At 33.6% G+C, this 23,306-nt stretch overlaps 1 protein-coding gene across 2 annotated transcripts in view; it reads right to left on the reverse strand.

The window, feature by feature from the left end:
• Positions 1-17,354, reverse strand: part of Faah2 (fatty acid amide hydrolase 2) — a 144,719-nt gene extending 127,365 nt beyond the window's left edge. For both annotated transcript variants that reach the window (XM_077107303.1, XM_077107302.1), the window contains exons 1-3: positions 17,069-17,354; positions 9,868-9,950; positions 937-1,073 (exon numbers count right to left, since the gene is read on the reverse strand). In XM_077107303.1, coding sequence (XP_076963418.1) covers positions 937-1,073; positions 9,868-9,950; positions 17,069-17,260 — 412 coding nt within the window. In that variant the 5' untranslated portion in view covers positions 17,261-17,354. The remainder of the gene's footprint in view (positions 1-936; positions 1,074-9,867; positions 9,951-17,068) is intronic.
• Positions 17,355-23,306: the final 5,952 nt, after the last annotated feature.

The raw sequence follows: 23,306 nt of genomic DNA on the forward strand, positions 1-23,306 counted from the left end.
TGTTGATCATTCCAAAGAATCAAAATTTTAGTTCATTGATTTTACCTACTGTTTTAGTGTTTTTATCTCATTGATTTACACTCTAAACTTCTCATTCCTTCCTTCTTACTCTAGGTTAAGTTTGTTTTTCATTTGATAGTTCACTAAGTTGGAAACTTATCTATTTGAAATATTTTTTTCTTCTCGAATATACTCAAAGCCATAAATTTACCTCTATATACTCTTTTAGTTCATTCCATAATTTTTTTACATTGTTATTTTGTTTACATTCAGTTCAAAGTTCCCCTGATAATTTATTAGTTTGTCCCATATATTTTTTAAAAGCATGATGGTACATCCACAAGACATTAATTTTAAAAATCTTATCACTAAATCACACAAAGAACAGTGAAGTAAAAGGAAGGGAACCAGGTGTGAAAAGGAGAGGATGGGGAAATACTGGAAAATGAAGTACTAGTTATGATCCATGCTTTTATAATTATGTCATAGTATATTCTAATGTCACATTGATCTAAAAATAACCAATAAAAATGTCATGTTAAAAAAATAAATGAATATACGATCTAAATTCTGAAAAAAGATAATATTCACTTCAACATTTATATTACACTAAATAGATTTTAAAAATAAATTAGTCTTACATTTAATCAACACAATATAATTAATACAATAATACTAGAGAACATCACTCTGCTGTGAGTCCTGATTAGTATTGAACACAGTGGCCTCTTATGCCATATAGGTATAAGGATGACCATTATAGGATGACCCATTTCAATTCTCTGTGGAATTTGGTGAATATTTTATGTCATTTCAAAACTGAAGTGAAATTTTACTCCTCCACTTTGATGTTGTCCTTTTCATTTTATCTGTTCAGAAAATGTATGCCACTTCTGAGTTTAACTCTTGTAGTCAAAAAATTACAAAGGATAATACCTTGTAGTTGGAAAGCTTCCTTTACTGTCAAAGGAACCCCGAGGAAGGGCCATTTCTTTTCCAGGGTGGATTCATCTTCCAGTTTCTCTGAAAGCCTTTGATCAACAGCATGAGCCTCCTTTTTGGCTGCCTCAAATCTAGTAAGAAATTAAACAGCACAAATGCAAACTACATAAATTAAACAACTACCCAATTTTATTTAAAGAGCAGATATAAACATAATATGACTAATATACTTGCCAAAAGACTTACAAAGTAAGCATTTAATCCAGTGATTCTCCTTTTAAGAATCCATCATAAGAACAGTGATCTAACATATTATCAAGGATCACTGTGGAAAGCTGATTTGTACAACATTATTTTTATTAAAAATTAAGAAACCTGTCATCAAACAAATTATGATAGATATCCATTATAGACAACTGCACAGTTGCTTGAAAGTTTCATTACTCTGGAAATTCTCATTATGCAATCTGACTGAATTTAAATGAAAAGAGATCACAGCGTGATATTTTTAACAAAATCTCAAACACATGAAAAATGTACATATATATAAGCAAAATAAAATGTTAAGAGTGAATAACAACTCCTTTGGTGTAAAGATTATGGGTGAGTTCTTGCATTTTACAAATTTTCTAGAATACATACAATTCACAGCAGAAGGAAATATAATAAATCAATATGTCCAAAAGAACACAATTTGAATGTATGTACTAATATGAACACCAAAGTATGTAATTACAATGGAACTTCTCAATGTTTCAAATACTAACTCTTTAAAAGAGAAATTCAAAATTGTCTAAATAGTATGTCATATGAATGTAAAATATTTAAAGAAAATTAAAGGTATATAAATAAGAAAATAAGTCAAATATTCTCTGTTTGCTTATGCCAGAAGATTTTACCAGAAGACTTCTACAGATGATAAGAAAATTTAGACAAGCAGCAGCATATAATGTACATAAATCAACAGTTTTTCTATACTCCACTAACAAATATGCTGAGAAAGAAATCAGGAAAACTATCCCATTCACAACTGCCTCAAATAATACTTAGTAATAAATCTAACCAAGGAGATGAAAAATCTATACAATTAAAACTACATAAAACTGAAGGAATTAATCAAAGATCTTAGAAGATGAGAAGAGCTCCCATGTTCTTGTGTAGGCAAAATTAATATAGTTTAAATGACTATTATGGTTTGGATGTGAGGTGTCCCTCAAAAGTTCAATGCAAGAAGGTTCAGAGGAGAAATAATTGGGTTTTGAGAGTTTTAGCCCAGTCAGTGAATTAATCCCCTGATATGGATTAACTGAATGGAATTGAAGTGAGAGGTTATAGCTGTTGGAGGTGAGAACTGGGGCATGACTTTGGGGTATATACTTGTATGTGACAAGTGGAGACTCTCTCTCTCTCTCTCTGCTTCCTAACCACCATATGAGTTTTTTCACTCTGACACACTCTTCTTCCATGTTGTTCTGCCTCTCCTTGAGCCCCAAGGAATGGAACCTACCATCTATGGATTGAGATCTTTGAAACCAGGAGCCTCCAAATAAACTTTTCCTCCCCTAAAATTGTTTTGGTCAGATTTTTTTTAGTCACAGCAGCGAAATGGCTGACTAAAACAATATGCAAAGCAATATACAGATTCAATGCAGTCTCCATCAAAACACCAAAGGTATTCTTCACATAACTACAAAAAAGTCCTAAATTTCACTGGAAATAATAAAATACACAGAATAGTCAATAATCCTGAGCAATAAGAGTGATGCTGGAGGCATCACAATACCTGATCTGAAATTACCATACAAAACTATAGTAACAAAAATGGCATGGGTTTGTCATTACAATAGACACGAAGATGAACAGAGTACAATAAAAGACCCAGAGACAAACCCACATAGATGCAGGCATCCAATACTAAATTAAGGTGTCAAAAATATGTTGGAGAAAAGACAGCCTTTTAAACAATTGTGCTAGGAAAATTAGATATCCATGTGAAGAAAAATGAAACTAGCTCCCTATAATTCCCCCTGCACAAAAGTCAAATCAAAGTGGATCAAAGACCTAGGAATTAGGCCAGTCACTGCAACTGCTAGAAGAAAACATAGAATCAAAACTGCATCATATTGGCAAAGGCACTGACTTCCTTATAAAGTCTCCCAAAACTCAAAAAATAAAACCAAGAATCAATAATTGGGACATCAAATTAAAAAACTTTGGTACAGCAAAGAAAATGACTAAGAGAATGAAGAGATAGAACCTATAGAATGGGAGAAAATCTTTACCAGCTGCTCCTCTGACATGGGATTAATATTCAGAATATATAAAGAACTCAAAAAGCTTAACATAAAAAATAACTCAATCAAAAATGGGCAAAAGAACTAAACAGACATTCCCAAAACAAGAAATACAAATGGCCAACAAATATATCAAATATACAAAAAGTTTAACATCTCTAATCATCAGGGAAATGCAAATAAAAAATACACTGACATTTCATCTCACTCCATTCAGAATGGCAGTTATCAAGGTTACTACTAATAATAAATGCCAGCAAGAATGAGGGGAAAAAGGTACACTCAAACATTCTTGGTGGGACTGCAAATTAGTACAACCCCACTCAGGAAAGTAATACGGAGATTCATCAAAAACCTAGAAATGGAACCACTATATTATCCAGGTATCACTCTCCTTAGTACTTATCCCAAAGAACTAAAATCAGCATAAATAGTAATATGGCCACATCAATGTTTATAAAAGCACCATTCACAATAGCCAAATTATGGTATCAGTCCTGATGCCCATCATAAATGAATAGATTAATAATCAAGAGCTTTGTAATGTTTTGAACAACTAATAATAAAAAAAGAATTAAAAAAATAAAAAATAAAATGTGATATATACACACATATATATGTATACATGCATATATAATAAAATTTTACTTAGCTATGAAAATGAATAAAATTATGGCATTTGCTGTTAAATTAATAGAGCCGGAGTACATCATGTTAAGTGAAATAAGTCAGATTCAGAAAATTAAGGGTAGAATGTTTTATCTCATGTGTGGAAGCTACAGAAAAATAAGGAGAAAGGGAGCACATCAGATATCATAAAGATATAGGGAAGATCAGTGGATAAGAAAAAGGAGATCAAGAGGGAGGCAGGAGGGACAGAAAAGAGGAGGAAATGTGTAATGAATAACAAAATCACACTGTGTGCATGTATAAATATATACATATATGTATATATACATGTATATATGTATATATATACATGTGTGTGTGTATGTGTGTGTGTGTATTTGTGTGTATGTGTATAAAGCACCAGTCAAGAATAAATAAATAAATGAGTAAAAGGAGGACCAATAGAGTAGAGGAAGGAGAATAGGAGGAGGGATTTAGAGAGAGAAAGTTGTGGGCACCTGGGACTGAAATAGAGTAAGTGAAATTCCATGCATATATGATTTTGTCAAAATGAACTCAACTATTATGTATAACTATAATGGACTAATAAAAACATTAAAAAAGACCCAGGTGGGTTTTGACAATTTTTATCTTCACAATACCTGAAAGACTATCATGCAGAAAAGTGAACAGAATTAGTCCACATGGTAACTGAGTCCAACTGGTCAAAGCCATAGCAAAAGAGATTCCAGCTACATTCAAACTCTACAAGAGTGAAATAGAGGTCAATGAGTTCCCCATCACTGAAAGAGTTCAAGCCAGTTTTGAACTTGTGTGTGGTAGGAATAGGTAGAAGCAACATGAGAATTAGGCAGAAACTTCTAGGCATGCAATTTGGTGATTTTTATGATAATCTCTTAATCTTGCTATCTACATACATTATTAGTGTTTGATCTCCAACTTTGTTTACAATCCCCATCAATAAAATCCTTTTGGAATACATCTCCCAATAAGGCAGCAAAGACAAGAATGTGTAAAAATGGATGAATGTACCCATCCTTTGTTTAATAATACAGTGTTTCTCTTGAAAAAAAATTATACAAAGTGCTTTTGAAACTTCCCTAAGATGGAGGATTTATCACTGCAAAGTGTATATGCTGATGTTAAGTCATTGCTCCATCAAGGTCATGAAAATGCCTGATAAGTACAACTTCTAGGAGAAAAGATTTATTTTAGTTTCAAAGGGTTCAGTCTATGGTTGGCTATCTCCAAGGTACAAACATCATAGTGGCAGGGCATGGCCATATTATGCTATGTCCTCATATTAATATATCACAATGAATACCATTTTATATATAATTATTATATACAAATTTAAAAATTAGAAGAGAGACCATTAGAGTAAAGGAATGGGATCAGGGGGCAGAGAATGGGAGGTACTAGGGAAGGAAACTGATCAAATGTTATGTGCACTTACAAATATGTCACCATGAATCCCACCTTTATAGATGATTATAATTCATGAAAAAAAGAATTAAACACAAAGCAAAAGCAAAGTCATAATGTTAAGTGTTGTAGACATTGTTGGTTGCTTACCCCAAGATCCACTATTCTCCTGTACTAATAAAACCTCAATTTTTTTCAGGCACTTACCTTTCTTTCACTGTCATGTGCATTAGAGAAAATTCTCCAATCACTAGCTTTAAGAGTATGATTTTGGGGGCTGGGGTTGTAGCTCAGTAGTAGGGCAGTGGCCTAGCATGTGTGAGGCACTGGGTTCAATCCTCAACGCCACATAAAAATAAATAAAATAAAATAAAGGTATTGTATCCATCTACAACTAATTTTTTTTGAAAAGAGTATGATTTTGTATTTGTTTAATACAATCACAGTGATGCTATTCATCTTTCCAGAAATTGTCTACCTATTGACATCTGATCACAATTTTGGTTCTTGAGACATGAGAATAAGGTTGATAAGTGAGGATGTCCAAGACAAAATTAAACACTTAGGCTACTGATGACATTTTTTATGTCACAAATCAATCCTTTAGCTAAACTATCAAAAGATTTCCTATTTTGTGTAATAATATATTTTATTTATCGTTTTCAGTCATTTTGAGCTGTTATTTTTGTTGTTGTTGTTGTTGCTGTTTACAATGAAAAGCATCCAAAGTGTTAAAATTAATAGGGCATTTTTAAATTTAGTTGTACAGATAGAAGCTAGATTTCAGTGAATGTAGGTATAAAACAAAAGTGAGGTTCAGAAAAAGTAAACATTGACTAAAAATTTTAGCAGCTTGTATATGTAGAAAAATGAGACTGCCAGTTAGGTACAGCAAGCTACTAATATGAAAATATTATATTCTACCCATCAAATAATCTAGCCATTCAAAAGGCAATATAGGCAGATGGTCATATCCAGGATTTGGAGAAAGACTGATCTGGGATTGTTACACAGCTTTGCAACTAACAACTTCCTAAAGCTCAGTTTATCCAACTATAACACTTTTGTATCAATAGAACCCAGATGCACTGTCATTAAAATGAAATAAAGCTGAAAACATAGCATTTAACACCTAGCAGACATTTAATAAATAGTAGCTATTACCATTATCATTTATAATATCATCAAGTTTTTCTGACAATAAAAATATCCCTGTCAGGAAAATAAAAGAATTAGTGTCATAGCAGATAAATCCACAGCTAAACTACCCAAAGTACAGAGCTCATAGAACTGGCAACATAAAATTTAGGATGTAGGCTATAAGTCCCTGTATCAGAAAAAAACAATGAGAGGAACTGCAACAGCTACTTCTTTCAACATGTTCTATTAGTATTGATGCTATCAGTACCATTTACTGACAGATTCCTTGTTGACAGAAATACAGGTTCTTGGAACACTCTAACATCAAGAGTTTTCTAACCAAGTGAGAACAGAGCATTCAGACTCTCTAGCTCTATCTTCCCAAGGCGGAGAAAGACCTAATAGCTTAATTATATGCACTTTACTAAGGTCTTGAATGCACCTTCATTAATGCTGCTCAAACCTGAGCCACATATCATCAACAAAATCAAACACTGCTAAGAGAAGGTTGATTTAAACAGAAATGGATCTAGATACCTTTATACATGGGCACAGTTCCAATAGGCAGTTCTTGACCCCTGATACCAAGGACACACCCATAGTTTTAGACAAGCTAAAACCAGACATCCCAATCATGAATCCTTAAATCTATATATCCTGAAATCCTACCTTCAACTAGTAATCTAAATAGAGCAGAAGGTAAGGGATAAAAATACAAATAGGTTTCTCGCCCCAGGCTTTGGTGAAAGCTATACAGTCCCCTAAACTGTGTAGTGCTGCCTTCTGGTTTACTCATATTCACTCCTCAGGATCCTGTTTTTACATTATTTCCTCCAGAAACCCTTCCCTGATAGCTGTACAGTACCTTCTCTGTGCTTCCACACTGCTCTCTTCTTTTCCTATTATATGCCTAATTACACAGTGCTTTATGTTTCAACCACTGGACTGAGATGTACAGGAACTCAGGGACTACATTTTGTTCATCTTTGCATCCTCCAATACCTAGTACAGTGTTTCAATAAATATTTTGGGGATAAAGGAAAAAAGTATTAGGATTTTATAAACTGTTTTGTAAAATTATAAGCCTGAGAGTCTATGTTAATTTTCAACTTAGAAAGAATGGAACAAAAATTCAGAGAGGTTCAGAAAAATGCCTAAGATCACATGATAATTAAACAGAGGAAGAATTCCATCCCAGCTATGTAGTACTCTATAAGTGTGTACTTCTATGTCTTTCCATCTTTGAACTATAGGACTAACAGCAGGCTTGCCTTGACTATTTCCCATTTCATTCAAAGTTTACACACACACACACACACACACACACACACACACACATATATATATATATATATATATATATATGTATATATGAATTCATTAGCACAGATGTAAGGATGCAAGCCTAAAACTAGTAGTAAATCTGTAACTTTCCAGACAAGAAAGAGAAATAATTAACTATAAATCATAACTGAGGAAGTCTTTGAAAGCAAATGGGTTGGCAGAGCATAAGAGGAAGCTGCATTTTGGACTCAAAAGAAAATGCAGTCTGAGAATAGACACATTATTTAGTCTTCTATTGAATAAACACTACATATCAGATCATATGTTAAACACTGAAGATACCAACATAAATAAGAGATGGTCCCTATCATTGAGGAGCTCAAAGTCTGGTAGTAAGACAAACAAGAACCCAATGACAATGTAGTGTTGAAATGGTCTCTCAACTCCAAACCAGGTGTTCTATATCTCACTGTAAGATGGAACTCTGAAAGTTAAATGTTCCTTTGCATATCAGTGCCCTGTTAGATCCTTCAAATACAGAGTGTTACAGAGCGACTGAAAGAAAGAGGTGAAGGGATTTGCTCCTTCCAGCTTGCTTGCTGTACCTCACAACACTGTATTTTCTTCTAGGCAACAATAGTTAGTTCTAGCTTCCTAGGTCTTTCAACACTGTAGAACCAATCTTAACACACCCCCTCAGAAATATCAATTGCTCCTGAAAATATTAACTACAGTTGGGCAAAGACTTTTCTCTAAGTTTCTGAATATCAGCAGCTGCCAGGCAGTACTCTTTTCACAGATATCCCAGTTCTGAAGTAACCTCCTTTGAGCTTCTAGGTTCTGATTATCCCAATCTCCATATGTTCCATCAGACCAAGGGACTTAGCTGTTTCCTGAAGTTATTGTCTCTGCATTACACCACTGTTACATTTGTGGATTTTCCAATCTTTAACCACCTATTTCAACAATTCCCTTCATTAATTTCTTTGTTAACATAGGACAATTTCTGGATTCTGAAAGATACAAGAATCACAAAGAGCACAATGGGTTCTGGGAGCTCAGAGGTATACATCATGTACCAGCTGAGATTATTAGATAAAATGAAACAGAAACTTAAGCTGAGTCCTAAAACCTTAACATCAGGGAGGGAAAAGGGTTTTATAAGCAGGAGAAACAGCATATGTAAAGTTATGGGGATGAGAGAGAGCAAAATGGGTCAGAGGAAGTGAAAGAGTGGCAAGAAGATTAGGACATGAAGGAACAGAGAAGGATAGAATGATATGAAGTAATGAATGAGATACAGCAAAATTTGAGTAATTGGAGTTAGAAGATAAATTTGATAGAAAGAAAGAAAGAAAGAAAGAAAGAAAGAAAGAAAGAAAGAAAGAAAGAAAGAAAGAAAGAAAGAAAGAAAGAAGGTGGAGTCTAGGGTTACACCCAGATGTCTTGTTTGTGTGACTCATGGAAGAACAGGTTTAGCAAGATGGTAATACAGTGATAGATAGTGTTTCATTAGTCAACTAAAAGTAGAGGAACTGGACATGTAGCTCAGTGTTAGAGTACCTGTCTAGCACGTGAGGTTTGGAGTTCAATCCCCATTAGAAAAAAGAAAGCTATAAGCTAGCAGAATTACAGTCCATATTTCTGTCTATTATTTCTTGGATCTGTATTTTAGTCACTAAACTTCCCTGAAAGTCAGTTTTAGTGCCAAGTAAACAGGTATAACAACACAGTAGAAAATAATATCTAATATATTAAATTGACACTGAAAAGTTTGTATGTGAGGTGATGGGTGAATTTCTTCTATTAAAACCACTACCAGATATTAATTCAATAAGCATGTAATCATGCCTACCTAGTTTCAGATCTTGTTCTGGATGATAGATATGCAAAAAAAAAAAAAAAACTAATGAAATTTAGTCCTTGCCATCAAGGATCTAGTCTATATGCTAGGGAATGGGGCATAGTGGCAAACACCAACATAAAAGCTGAATAAAGGTCTAAAAGTGCTGAATCAGAAGAAGATTTTAGTGAAAAGTCAAAGAAAGGTCACAGAGGAAGACAAGTCCAAAAAACTTGTTAAGGTAGCATGGCCACAGAAGTAGAACAAAAACCATCATGAATGACTCCATGATTGAGTGAAAATGCTCACCTGTACTTTACAATTCCATTAATCATTGGGTTCACATCCTTGATTCTGTTGATATAAGCTTGAACAACATCTATACACTTCACCTGAAAATACAATAATTTAGTTAGATAGCATTTGCTTATTTAAAAATTCATCCATTCAACAAGTACTTATTGAAAGTTCACTAATGCCCTGAAACTTAACACTACACATCTCTGCAAAACTCATGAGTTGGAGAGCAGAGACATTATACCATAAGGTAGAGTTTCCAGATAAAACACAGAATGCTAAGTTATATTTGAAGTTTAGAGGAATAGTAAATAATGTTTAGCATAAGTAAACCTCAATTATTGTATGGGAATAATTATACTAAAATATATGTTTTTATCTTAAATTTAGTTGAGTGTGTTGTATTTTTATTTGCTAAATTTGGCAACACTGCATGTAGGGATTTAGGTGAGGCATATGAGTAGGGAAAAGGCAAGTAACACATTCTATGAAGGTGCTATAAGTTTATTATTTAATTATAATATGCAATTGTAGTTCTAATGATACTTCTTAGACATGAAGCAATATGTATTAGGAAATTACAAAGAAATGTATATTCCCTCAATACAAAGTAAATGAAAATAAATTTGTTTAAGACTGAAAAAGTAAGGAAAGGGAAAGTATAATAAATATAGTATGAAGTGGAATAAAACAATTGTATCATACTAAGTGTGAAGGAATGAATTTACCCGTTAGAGGGAAAAATCATTAAATAATTAATTTTAGTTTAAAAAACAAAAGCTCAGTAATACATTATTTATAAGAGGTTCACCTGGAGCAAAGAGACAATGAAACCTTTAAAACAACAGAAAGCTAATCAAATACATACTAGGTAAATACAAGAAGAAAAAAACACCAGGGATGGGCGCCATTAATATCATATTAAGCACATTTCAAAACTTAAACATGAAATAAAAAGTTCATGATGGTGCTACAATAGTCATATTCTTTTCTGTATTAAAAAATCTGGCAAATATATGGAGTGTAAACTTAAAAGGGAATACAAAAGGAACTTGGCAGAAATATAAGAATAGTAACAGATAATACAGCTTTCTCAGAAATTGACAGTCATTATAAACAAAGATATAGATGGGAACTTAATAGTACAACCAACATGCTCAAAAACATACAGAGAAAAATTTTATTCTATCAAAAATGAATACCTCTGTATCCCCAAATCATTAACATAAAATGATCATGCACTTATTCATAAACAAAACTTAAAATTGCCAAATGTTTCAGAAACAGTTTAAGTCAATTAGGTAAATTATCATAATCTAGTAATACTAGAACCAAATAGAGAAAGATGATTTTTTTAAACCTTAACTATTTCAAAAACATTCCTCTATATAATGTATAACTCTAAGAGGTAAACAAAATTAAAGTTGCAAATTATCCAGAGACTGACAATAAAGAGTGACATCTCAAACTCTATGAGATATAGCTAAAGCTATTTAATATGCATTTTTAGTGTTTTGAAGTTTACGTAACAGTGTAGTTAATTTTGACATATTCTTAAATGTATATTACATTTCAATCCCCATCAATATTCCCTTCCTATCCTTCCTCCTTCCTGTCCCTGGTCATCTTCCTCTACTCTGTTGATCTTCCATCTATTTATTTATTTATTTTTAACTGGTTCATTTTATATTTTATGTGTATATAATATATATTATATACATATAAAATTGGAATGCATTGTGATATATCCATACATGCATAATTACAAATAATATGATTTTATTTGTAAAAGTATAAAATTAATACAATATATAAAATATTCAACTTAAAATAATGTAAAAACAAAGTAAATAAAAAATTATAGAGAAACAAAACAAGGTTTAAAGACAAAGAAATAATAGCAATAGTAAAAACAACAAGGTGAAAACATAAGTAAAAACAACTTATAAATACCCATAAAACAGATAAACCATAACAAGTATGATGGAGAATGAGGAGAGTACACACACAATAATGGCTTAATACTGAGAATTAAAAAGAAGATACAATTATAGATGCAAGGAAGATTGAAAAAATTATAAAAAAATATTATATGAACCTTTTCTATAGGCTAATTCTTACCTATCCTTTAGAAACACCTACTGGGTTCTCAGTAAATATTTGTTTAAAAGCATTCATAAATGGTAATTTAATCCACCACAAATTGAACCTCTACTCTGGTAGCTCTGGAGTTAAGGGCCTGAGTTTTCACACTGAGGTCTAGAACCTGGCCACCTCACCAATGAATGTCACCCAATAGATTTTCAAAATCTGACACACTTTCCTTTGAACACATGAATCGACCACAATGAATCTACACATCATGTACAACCACAACACTTGGATCCTAATTAGAATAAGATATATTCCATGTATGTATAAATAAGTCAAAATATACCCTATTGTCATGTATATCTAAAAAGAACAAATAAAATTTAAAAGATGAATACAACCATAATAAATGCTGGAGAAGATGTGGGAAAAAAGTTTCAACAACTGCCCTAATTGAGTCCATAGCAAGTAGGAAAAAAAAATCAATAAACCAAGCATATATTAAAGGATATAACACAACAGTAATTGTCATTTAAATACTTTAAATGCCAAGAACTTTATATTTATTATGTAATTAAATCCTCCTAGTAACACATGTCATGTTATCCCCATTTTATAGCTAAAGCCACTGAAGCTCAATGAACTTAAGTGCTTCAAGTACTATATTGAATAGAGTGGTGAGAGTAGACATCCTTATCTTATTCCTGATTTTTGAAGAAATGCTTTTTTCCCCTTGGTTATGATGTTGTCTTTGGGTTTCTCATATTCTTTATCATGTTAATGTAAGTTCCTTCTTTTCCTAGTTACTTCAGTGTTTTAACATGAAAAGGTTAAGTGAATTCACAGAGATCACAAGGCTGAGCCAGGATATATATGTTTGCTTGATTCAATAAACCATGCTGCCATAGAGAAATGAAGATGGTGTGTGTGATTAGAAAATTCATTCCCTAAAATACAAATGAAAAGTAAAAACATCTTTCTCTCCTCTCCTCTTTCTCTCTCTTTTCCTTCCTCCTTTCCTTCCTTTCTCTATAGCTTTTTTTCTCCTCCCTCCACAAGATTAATTATAGTATACTAATTGTTCTATCCCTTATTTTTTACCAGTTGATATATTTCAAGAACTATTTACATATCAGCTCCTTTAGATCTACTTCATGCTTATTAATAGGTACAACATATCCCCTTGTATGGTCAGACTAAAGGAGAGATCACTGATGTTTTTATTAGTTACATAAAAAGTGAAAACTAATTTTCAAATTTTCCTCATTGGTTACTAATTATATTTAATATAAGTTGGTAGCATGAGCACAATGGTCCAACAATCTAAAAATAACATTTCATAGGATTCATTATTCATTATATTTACTCTAAGTAATTGAACACCAGCAATACTTCATCCTAACCTTTGTACCTATTGCCAAATTCTTCCCATTCCTCTCTGCCCTCACACTTTGCACAACAAATGTGTACAATTGTTATGTATTGCTTATAAATAAATAAAAATTTTAAACTATACAATGAAAGAGCTCCCTTATACTTCTGAATCCTGACATTATCCATTAACTAATGTTATCAGTTTTGTGCATCTTTTCAGAGACATAGGTATATCTATGAAAGACAGATACTAAATAGAGATAGACCAAAGATTTTTTCATGAAAATAACAATATATTAGAAATTATTTTTTCATTCAAAATACATGTGGAAACTCATTCCATATCCTATACAAAAAGTGCTGCCTTATTTATTATTTGTTGTAGACATAATGTACCACACTAAATTGGGATCTAGATTTGCCTTTATGAACATTCACTTTGACAACATATGAGGATATCATCATATATGTCATTAGGGGATCTGTCAACTGTGAAATCACTAACCAAAGCAAATTTTGAAATATGCAGGAACAATGCCCAGGCTATGGATAGAAGTGAACATAATAAGTTGATATTCTTTTTTAAGGCTCACTCTTGGAAGTCAACTGAGGCTATAGAATTTCAGATAAAATAGAGGTAGCCTGAATTCTGAGTGGTGAAAGAGTGCTCATATAGGGATTGAAAGGCAAGCATAAAGATAATAGAAAGTGAATTAGAAGGAACTGATAGTTCAATCAGAGAGCTGGTGATCAGGAAGCATTACTCTTTCATAAAGAGCCATGAAAATATGCAATCAGATTGACCTGGCTCTATCACTTCATAACTATATGGCACTAAACAAGTTACTGGACAGTTTTAAACCTTCTTTCCTCATCTATAAGATGATGATAATGGTACCAACCTCAAAATGTGGTTATGAGGATTCAGTTTACAAAAGTCTAAGTTAACCATTACCTCAAGTGGCACATGGTAGCTGCTTAATAAAATTTATTTGTTTTCTGATGAGAACATTTCTATGTATTAAGAAGGCAGGGACTAAGGGAGAGCTAGGACAAATAAGATTTTGTATGTTCTTCACTTCTTCCCTTCAGAACATTTTTATATAATCTGATAAATTATATACAGCATATAATCTTCTTTCATGAGCAAGCATGAACATATTGATATCACACCTAATAATAATAAAAATAATACAATTAATACTTGTATATTGTAAGAATATATAGGTATATATGTGTGTACTTGTAGGTATTTGTGTAAATGTAGATCATGAGAGAATGTTTGAGTAAACTAAGAGTAAGTAGCAGGAACCAAGATACCCAACCAAAATTCCCCAGTATGTGCTAGTATCCATGATTGTATTCCTATTTTCTACTGAAAGATAAGACTATAATCTATAATATTAAAGTTAACTTTCATTGAGAATGTGCTGAGTATTTTAGAGCTGTTATTTCATTCAAGTATCCCAATAACTTTATGAAATAGGTAAAATTATTTTATCCCATTTTACATTTAAGGAAACTGTCACTCAATTACTGATATTTAAGAAAAAGATAAAAGGTAAAACTTTGACCTTTGGAGGGATAAGGAAAACAGACTAAATGGCCTTGTTAATCCTGTAATAGATAAATACTAAAAAATACAGGTGCCATTCTGATAGCACAGTCAAAGGAAAAGGAAGATACTTGATTTTGCTGAAAATGATCTTAAGGCAAAGTGAAGATACCAGCAGTTTAGAATTTTCTTGCATCTGGTATATAGAATTTACTCATCCATGTATTGAGGCACCAAAAGATAGCATTCAAATGCATGTGGGTGACAGAATCTGAGTCAGTATATACAGTCTATTGGAGTTAGGTATTAGCATCAATTCCTCCTCCATCTTGATCTTAAATAATTTATTGGCATTTAATATGCAAATTGGAGATAAAATTCACAAAGTTAATAGTGTGCAATAAGCACTCGATAAATGATGGCTGTTATTATCACAACTAGAGTCCTAGATTTGACTAAAAATTTAACTGGTATTAACCCAGTCTTACATAAAAAATAGGTCAAGTTACCTATTTATTATAAAATGGCTTTCTCTCAGGCCTTAGCAAATAAGACTGGAAAGAATCCAGTTTTCTCAAATAACGCTTGAGTAGAATTTCTCAATTTTGGCACTATTGAAAGATTGAGCCAAATAAATCTACTATGGAGAGGGCTGTCCTGTGCATTGGAGTGTGTTTAGCAGCATCCCTGGTACTCATTCAGTTGTGAAACCCAAAATGTTCCCATACATTGTCACATGTCCCTGGATGGCCAATCCCTCCTACCCCCCAACCATTTCTCTAGAGAAAGGAAGAAAGTTTTAAAATATATATAACAAAAGTTAAGGTCTAATGGTGTATATATCAACATCACTAGAGACACAACCTTGGTGGGACTGAAGGAAGACTCATACAAATAAGATTTTATATCTACTTCACTTCTCTTCAGAACACTTTAATATAAAATATACCTAGATAAGCTCTTATCATGGGCAAGCATGAACATATAAATAACAGCTATCAAAAACTTGATGGTAGTAATTTTAGCCAGGACTATTATGCCAGGAAGTGTTTTAAAAGCTTCATGTGTATGAACTCATTCAATCTTCACAACTCCATACAGTAGATTCTACTATCTAGTCCATTTTTCTTACAGGATATTTAGAGGCACAAAAGTTTACAGGATTTTTCCAAGATCACACATCCACATAGCAAGACAGCTAGGATTTCTGAACCCCAGTAATCCGGCTCCAGTGTTCATTCTTGTAATCTCTATGCTACAGAACTTATTGTGTGCCAGAGACTTGACGTGTATTATTTGCAATTGTCATGGCAATCCTTGCCCAGGCTATGGAAATACACACCAACAGTTTAATCTACTATCTTTACACTACATCCCACTATCTGCCTATTAGCAAAACCATGCATGATTAGTGGATGTTGGGGAGTAAATTGAGGAATAAGACAAAATATGTTGTTTAAAGGTAACCAGGAGTTAAATGAAACAATAGAGAAATAAAGATAAGAAGTGAAAAACAATACTAGGAAATAGCCCAACACCTCTAGGGAATCCACCAATCATATGACAAGGAGATTACTAGTCCTGCCAGAACAACTGTAGAGAAAAATGATTGCTTAAGCTGCTTAAAATTAATAATTTGTAAATTTTCATGCATTTGTACAAATCATTTTACCCCAATTATTTTACATGGATATTACCTGTAGAACTACATCAGTGAGATAAAATATGTTTAATTATTACTGGTAGCCACAGTAATCACTATTTTAGACCAAATACTACTGTTCTTCTAAATTAAAAAAGAAAAAAAAAAAAACACCTTGGACAGAAAGCAAAAAGGAAGAGGGAGAGAAACCCCATTGTTGAGAATCAGTTTCAAAAACCACTCCTGGTCTTTCTTCTGCACAATTATTTTGCACAAACAGGACAAATGGACATAATGACTGAAGGATGCCAAAATAATCCAACCAGTGCTTACAGCAAATGTATAAACATGCACACTATGACTCACAGAAGTTTCCTTTTAATCCCCATTTGAAAGCCTCTCCCAAGTCTCATAGTAGAGGGTGGAAAGGAAATTGATTTCCTCAACTCAGTCATGTAACACAACCATTACCACCACTAAACTTCCAGGAGTCTGAGACTAAAATATGTCCCCTGCACCCACTTCTAAATCTGCTCCCTTTGTGCTCTCACCTTCCTCTGTCTAATCAGCTTAGCCAGCTGTATTGCAGAAAGCAGAAGCAAGGGTTCGTTCACTGGACCGGTGGTTCTTGAGTCAAATTTTGGGCCGCCAAAGGCTCGAGCCGCTTGGCCTATTAGGCCTATGAGAAAACCTACTGCTCGCAAGAGAAGCAGCTGGACGCGAGTGCTGAATGGAGGTGCCATAGAGGCCTGGATTCCGGTGGGTCCTAGCGCTGGAGGGTTTCGTACACCCTGGGAAAGCAGGAGAAAAGATGAAGCAAAGAGCTATAAAAGGATTCCTTTGGCTTACAAATCCAGTGTCTACCCACAATTCCACAGGAGCTTATTTGTCATCACCTGCTGGGCTCCTGGCCAGAGATGAGAATGGAGATGAACCCTTTTCAGCAGCTTACTGTGTGACTGCAACCTGTGGTTAGTGCTGGCATAAATTCAATCTGGAAAATGAGATGTAGGAAAGAATACTGGCTTTGAAGCTCTCCAGTTCTGCTACTGTATTGCCTTGTCCAATTTATACTAATCTCAAATTCAATTTGTTCATATAAAAAAGGGCATAATTACTTTGATATGAAATAGTTTTGATGAACAGCAAAAAATAAATAAATAAATCACAATACAGTACAACTCATAGCAAATGTTATAAGTAGTAGCTATGATTTATTTCAGCTGTATCTGTGAAAAAAGTGTTAGAAGTTTACATTTTTATATAAAATAGTATGATCAGAAAAAGTTAACTTGCAAGCATATACATTTTATCCACATGCATGTTACCTAATCCTAATAAACCCATTGTCAGGTAGTACTGATGAACATTAAATCTCCAGCCCATATCACTCTTATAAACTCCAGACACTTGAAATACAATGTCTATTTGACATCTCCATGTGAATGTCTCACCAATTCTTCAAACTAAACATGTCCAAAAGTCATCATTTTCTCCCCAAACTTGCTGTTCCTCCAAGTTCACAAGTAGCATTTTCATGTACCCAGTGAGTCACGCAAAACTCTGAGAATCCTCTCAGCTTCTTCTTTTACTCACATCATCATGAACAATAACCAAATCCACACAATGCCTTTCCCTTCCAACTCAGCCTCATTCTGATCTTATTGATGTTTACATGAACTTCTACAAATACTCTAGCTGATCTCCCTGCCTTTATTTATGAATCCATATTTTTAATATACAAATGGGACCATGTTACTCCCTTGCCAATGACTCTGCAATAATTCTACATCGTCCACAGGTTAAAGCCACATCTACTTTGGCATTCAGAGGTTTCACGATTGATGTCTGCAAAACTCTGTACTCTTCATACTTCAAGTCTATGCTACAGCCAACCAGAACTGAAAATCCTCTTTCCCCTTCTTATCTGGTTAAGGACAAATATTTCAACTTTTCCCCAAGCTCCCGAATGCCTTTAATGGCACTCTTTGATTACCCTACACACTACAGATCAACAATATCATAGTACTTCTCGATTTAAACATAAATATTTTTATAACTACTTGCCATCTAGAAGTGAACTCCTTGAAGAATAAGGCCATTTTAAACCTTCTTTGTATTGTCAAAACTCAACATAGTACTTAGCATGCAGTTGACACTACTTTGTAAGTTAAAGGTAAGAGCTTATGAAAAGAATGAATGTTGACTTGATTTTGACATTTAGAGCCTTGGGTAGGTGTAACCTTTTCACTTGCAAAAGTCAGGTGAATAATCAAGGTGTCATCACAACATTTCTAGCTTAATTGGAAGCACCTGGTAGAATAAAGGTTAATCAAGATAGGCACATCTGGCAGATCCAGTGAGCATAGTATTTAAAGTAGGTTATCATAATCTAGATGCCATTATAATTTCAAGCAAAATCTTTGGTGAGTGAACTATTTTTTAAATACCTTTATTTATTTGTTTGTTTGTTTGTTTGTTTTTATGTGGTTCTGAGGATCGAACCTAGTGTCTCACACATGCTAGGCAAACACTCTACTGCTGAGCCACAACCACAGCCCCAAGGGTGAACCATTTTTACCAGAAAGAATCTTTGTCAAAATGGAAGTCTATCCTTTGCCTAACTTCTGTTACTTATCTAAATTGTAAATGACCAATATATGAAGATGGTATGAAGAATGTTCACTGATTGGGAACTGAACAGAAAAAAATGGATTTAAATCTTAGGCTCACCTCGCATGTTTCTGACCTTGTATAAATCACATAATATCTCTGAATGTGCTTCTTCAACTGTAAAGTAGGATAACAGTTAACTTATGGTGTTAAGAAAATTAAATGAGATATACATGTAAAGCTCGTGATGATGACTTTCTGGTACATATTCACTTGTAGTGGGCAAAGAAATATGCACAGTCTTGAGAATAAGGAAAATGTGTAAGAGAAATTCATTTTTGTCTCAAAAGAAAAAAAATAAATTCTATATGAGACTGCACGTGTGTGTGTGTGTGTGTGTGTGTGTGTGAGAGAGAGAGAGAGAGAGAGAGAGAGAGAGAGAGAGAGAGAGAGAGAGAGAAATCTTCCCATCAAACTTAAGGTGGATTTATGTAATCTCATCATCCATTAGCAATCAAAGGTGAGACTTGGGAGTAATCTTTGATTCCTTACTAAATCTCATTTATCATTAGATATCTTAAGTCTAGTATATCTGCCACCTGTTTTTTTACTCCCACTTCCAGTACTACTAGCTAAATTATGTACTGGCTTACTTACTGGTCTTATGTTCCTTTCAATCTGTTCTGTTTCAACACAATTCACTATGCTTAATTTTTATTTTTTTCAGGCAAGTAAGCTATCTATTTATATGATATATATTTGGCCTTTATCATATCCTCATGAAACTGAGTATTATTGTCTATACCAACTTCATAGGGAAAAGGAATTTTTCATATTATTTAAATTTATATTTATTTGCTTTAGAGAGATAATGAATGATAATCATTTTAAAATGATTATGGATTGTTTGTATATCTTTTTTGTGTATAAGATTTTCTTTTCTCTTTTATTTATTTATTTATTCATTTTTTTCTATTTGACATTGAAATGCATTATAATTCTTATTACACATATACAGCACAATTATTTAAATCTCTAGTTGTATACAAAGTATATTCACATCAATTCATTTCTTTATACATGTACTTTGGATAATAATGATCATCACATTCCACCATTATTTCTAATCCCATGCCCCCTCCCTTCCCCTCCAAACCCCCTGTACTATCTAGAGTTCATCTATTCCTCCCATGCTCTCTCTCCTTATTACATTATATATCAGCCTCCTTAAATCAGAGAAAACATTTGGCATTTGTTTTTTTGGGGATTGGCTAACTTCATTAGCATTATCTTCTCCAACACTATCCATTTATCTGCAAATGCCAAGATTTTATTCTCTTTTATATATATGCCACATTTTTAAAATCCATTCATCTATTGAAGGGCATCTAGGCTGGTTCCACAGTTTAGTTATTGTGAATTGTGCTGCCTATAAAAATTGATGTGGCTGTCTGCATGTAGTATGCTATTTTTAAGTCCTTTGGGTATAGACCCAGGAGAGGGATAGCTGGGTCAAATAGTGGTTCCATTATAAATTTTCCAAGAAATCTCTATACTGTTTTCCATATTGAATGCAACAATTTGCAGTCCCACCAGCAGTGCATAAGTGTACCTTTTTCCCCACATCCTCGCCAACACTTATTGTTATTTGTTTTCACAATAGCTACCATTCTGACTAGAATAAGATTAAATCTTAGAGTGGTTTTGATTTGCATTTCTCTAATTGCTAGTGATGATGAATTTTTTCATATATTTGTTTATTAATTGTATATCATCTTCTGAGAAGTGTCTGTTCAGGTCATGGGCCCATTTATTGATTGGGTTATTTATTTTCTGGGTGCTGAGCTTTTTGAGTTATTTATATATCCTAGAGAATATAGTTCTTTATCTGATGTGTGAGGGGTAAAGATTTGTTCCCAAGATAATGGCTCTCTGTTCACCTCACAGACTGTTTCTTTTTGTGATAAAAAGCTTTTCAGTTTGAGTCTATCCCACTTATTGTTTCTTGATTTATTTCTTGTACCAAAGGAGTCTTATTAGAAGTTGGGGCCTAATCCCACGTGATGGAGATTAGGGCCTACTTTTTCTTCTATTAGATACAGGATCTCTGGTTCTACTCCTAAGTCCTTGATCCATTTTGAGTTTCGTTTTGAGAATGGTGAGAGATAAGGATTCAATCTCATTTTGTTGCATATGAATATCCAGTTTTCCTAGCACCATTTGTTAAAGTAGATATCTTTTCTCCAGTGCATGTTTTTGGCACCTTTGTCTAATATAAGATAATTGTAATTTTATGGGTTAGTCTCTGTGTACTCTACTCTGTATCATTGGTTTACCAGTCTGTTTTGGTGCCATAACCATGCTGTTTTTGTTACTATTGCTCTGTAGTATAGTTTAAGGACTGGTATACTGATGTCACCTGCTTCACTCTTCCTGCTAAGGACTGCTTTAGCTATTCTGGGTCCCTTATTTTTCCAGATGAATTTCATGACTGCTTTTTCTATTTCTATGAGGAATGTCCTTGGGTTTTTGACCGTATACTGCTTTAGGAAGTATGGTCATTTTGATAATATTAATTCTGCCTATCCAAGAGCAAGGTAGATTTTCCATCTTCTAAGGACTTCTTTTACTTTTTTCTTTAGGGTTCTGTAATTTTAATTATATAAATCTTTCACTTCTTTCATTAAGTTGATTCCCAGATGTTTTATTTATTTATTTATTTATTTTTGAGGAGACTATTGTAAGTGGAGTAGTTTTCCTCATTTCCCTTTCTGAGGATTTGTCATTGATAAACAGAAATGTTGAGAGCCACAGCCAAAGGGGCCCCAGCAAACTTTCAGACTGCCAGCTAATGAGCTGAAGGGGCCCCAGCAAACTTTCAGACTGCCAGCTGATGATTGGCTCACAGTGGCCCCAGCAACATCTAGCTGATTGGCTCCTCTGTGGTGAAGCTCATTGGGCTGTTTCCCTGCCCTTTCAGGCCACGGAGCTGCTCATTGGGGGACTTTTTGGCTCCACCCATGCGACCCAGCCAATCGGCCTCAAGAGGAAGAGGATTGTGGGAGGTGTGGAGGCTGGTGGTCGGGGAGTGTGACTTGTGGGAAGCCGGTGGTGGCAGTTGGGCTCTGAGGGTTTTTTCCTGAGGAGTTGTTTTGTTTGGCTTGTGTGGTTCTAAAAATAAAGTTAGTTTCTTTTGACAAGTGGCTCCTGAATTGTGCCCAACCAGACTGCGGCACAGAAATGTCTTTGATTTATGAGTATTGATTTTTTATCCTGCTACTTTGCTAAATTTATTTACTAATTCTAGAAGTTTTCTGGTGGAAAACTGTAGGGACTTCTAGGTATAGAAACATATCATCAGCAAATGGTGACAATTTGAATTCTTCTTTTCCTAAGTGTATTCCTTTAATTTCTTTCTCTTTTTTTGACACAAAGCTAACAAAAAACTATTTTATGTTCTTATCAACTGGCAATATTTTTTTTTTGTATTTTAGCTATCGTGGGCGATATATAGTAAAGTGGGTTGAAGTTTCATTCTCCAGGGACTAATAATGTACTACAACTTGTGCTTATTTGCCATAAGAATATCTTCTTTTTTAGTTTTATTGATTTTATTTCCTTTAATTTCTTTAATGTATCTAATTGCACTGGCCAGTGTTTCAAAAACTATGTTAAATAGAAGTGGCAAATTAGGGCATCCCCATCCCTATCTTGTTCCACATTTTAGATGGAATGCCTTCAAATTTTTCTCCATTTAGAATGATTTTGGTCTCAGGCTTAGCATAGATAGCCTTTATGATGTTGAGATATGTTCCTCTAATCCCACATTTTTTATATCTTTCGTGTCCTTTCTCAACTGTTTGTCAGTTAATAATTCACTGCATTATCCATCTTCTAATGAATATTTTCTTTTTTGAAGTTTTTTGTTACTGTAAAGGCAAATTTTAGAATAAAGCCAAGGCCATAAAGGACATAGTGATTAATGGCTTTCTCATATTTAACTAACACCTGCCACCTCTTTACATATTCATGCTCTGCTCCATACTTACTAAACTATTTGCAATTCCATAAAACAGTTGTCTTCAAATTGCAACTACCATTTAAATAATTAGCATGCTTACTGGTATATTTCAATTTCTTTATAGACGGTATTATACTATGGTAATACAAATATTA

This window comes from Callospermophilus lateralis, chromosome X (assembly GCF_048772815.1).
Source record: "Callospermophilus lateralis isolate mCalLat2 chromosome X, mCalLat2.hap1, whole genome shotgun sequence".
NCBI classification, from domain to species: Eukaryota; Metazoa; Chordata; class Mammalia; order Rodentia; family Sciuridae; genus Callospermophilus; species Callospermophilus lateralis.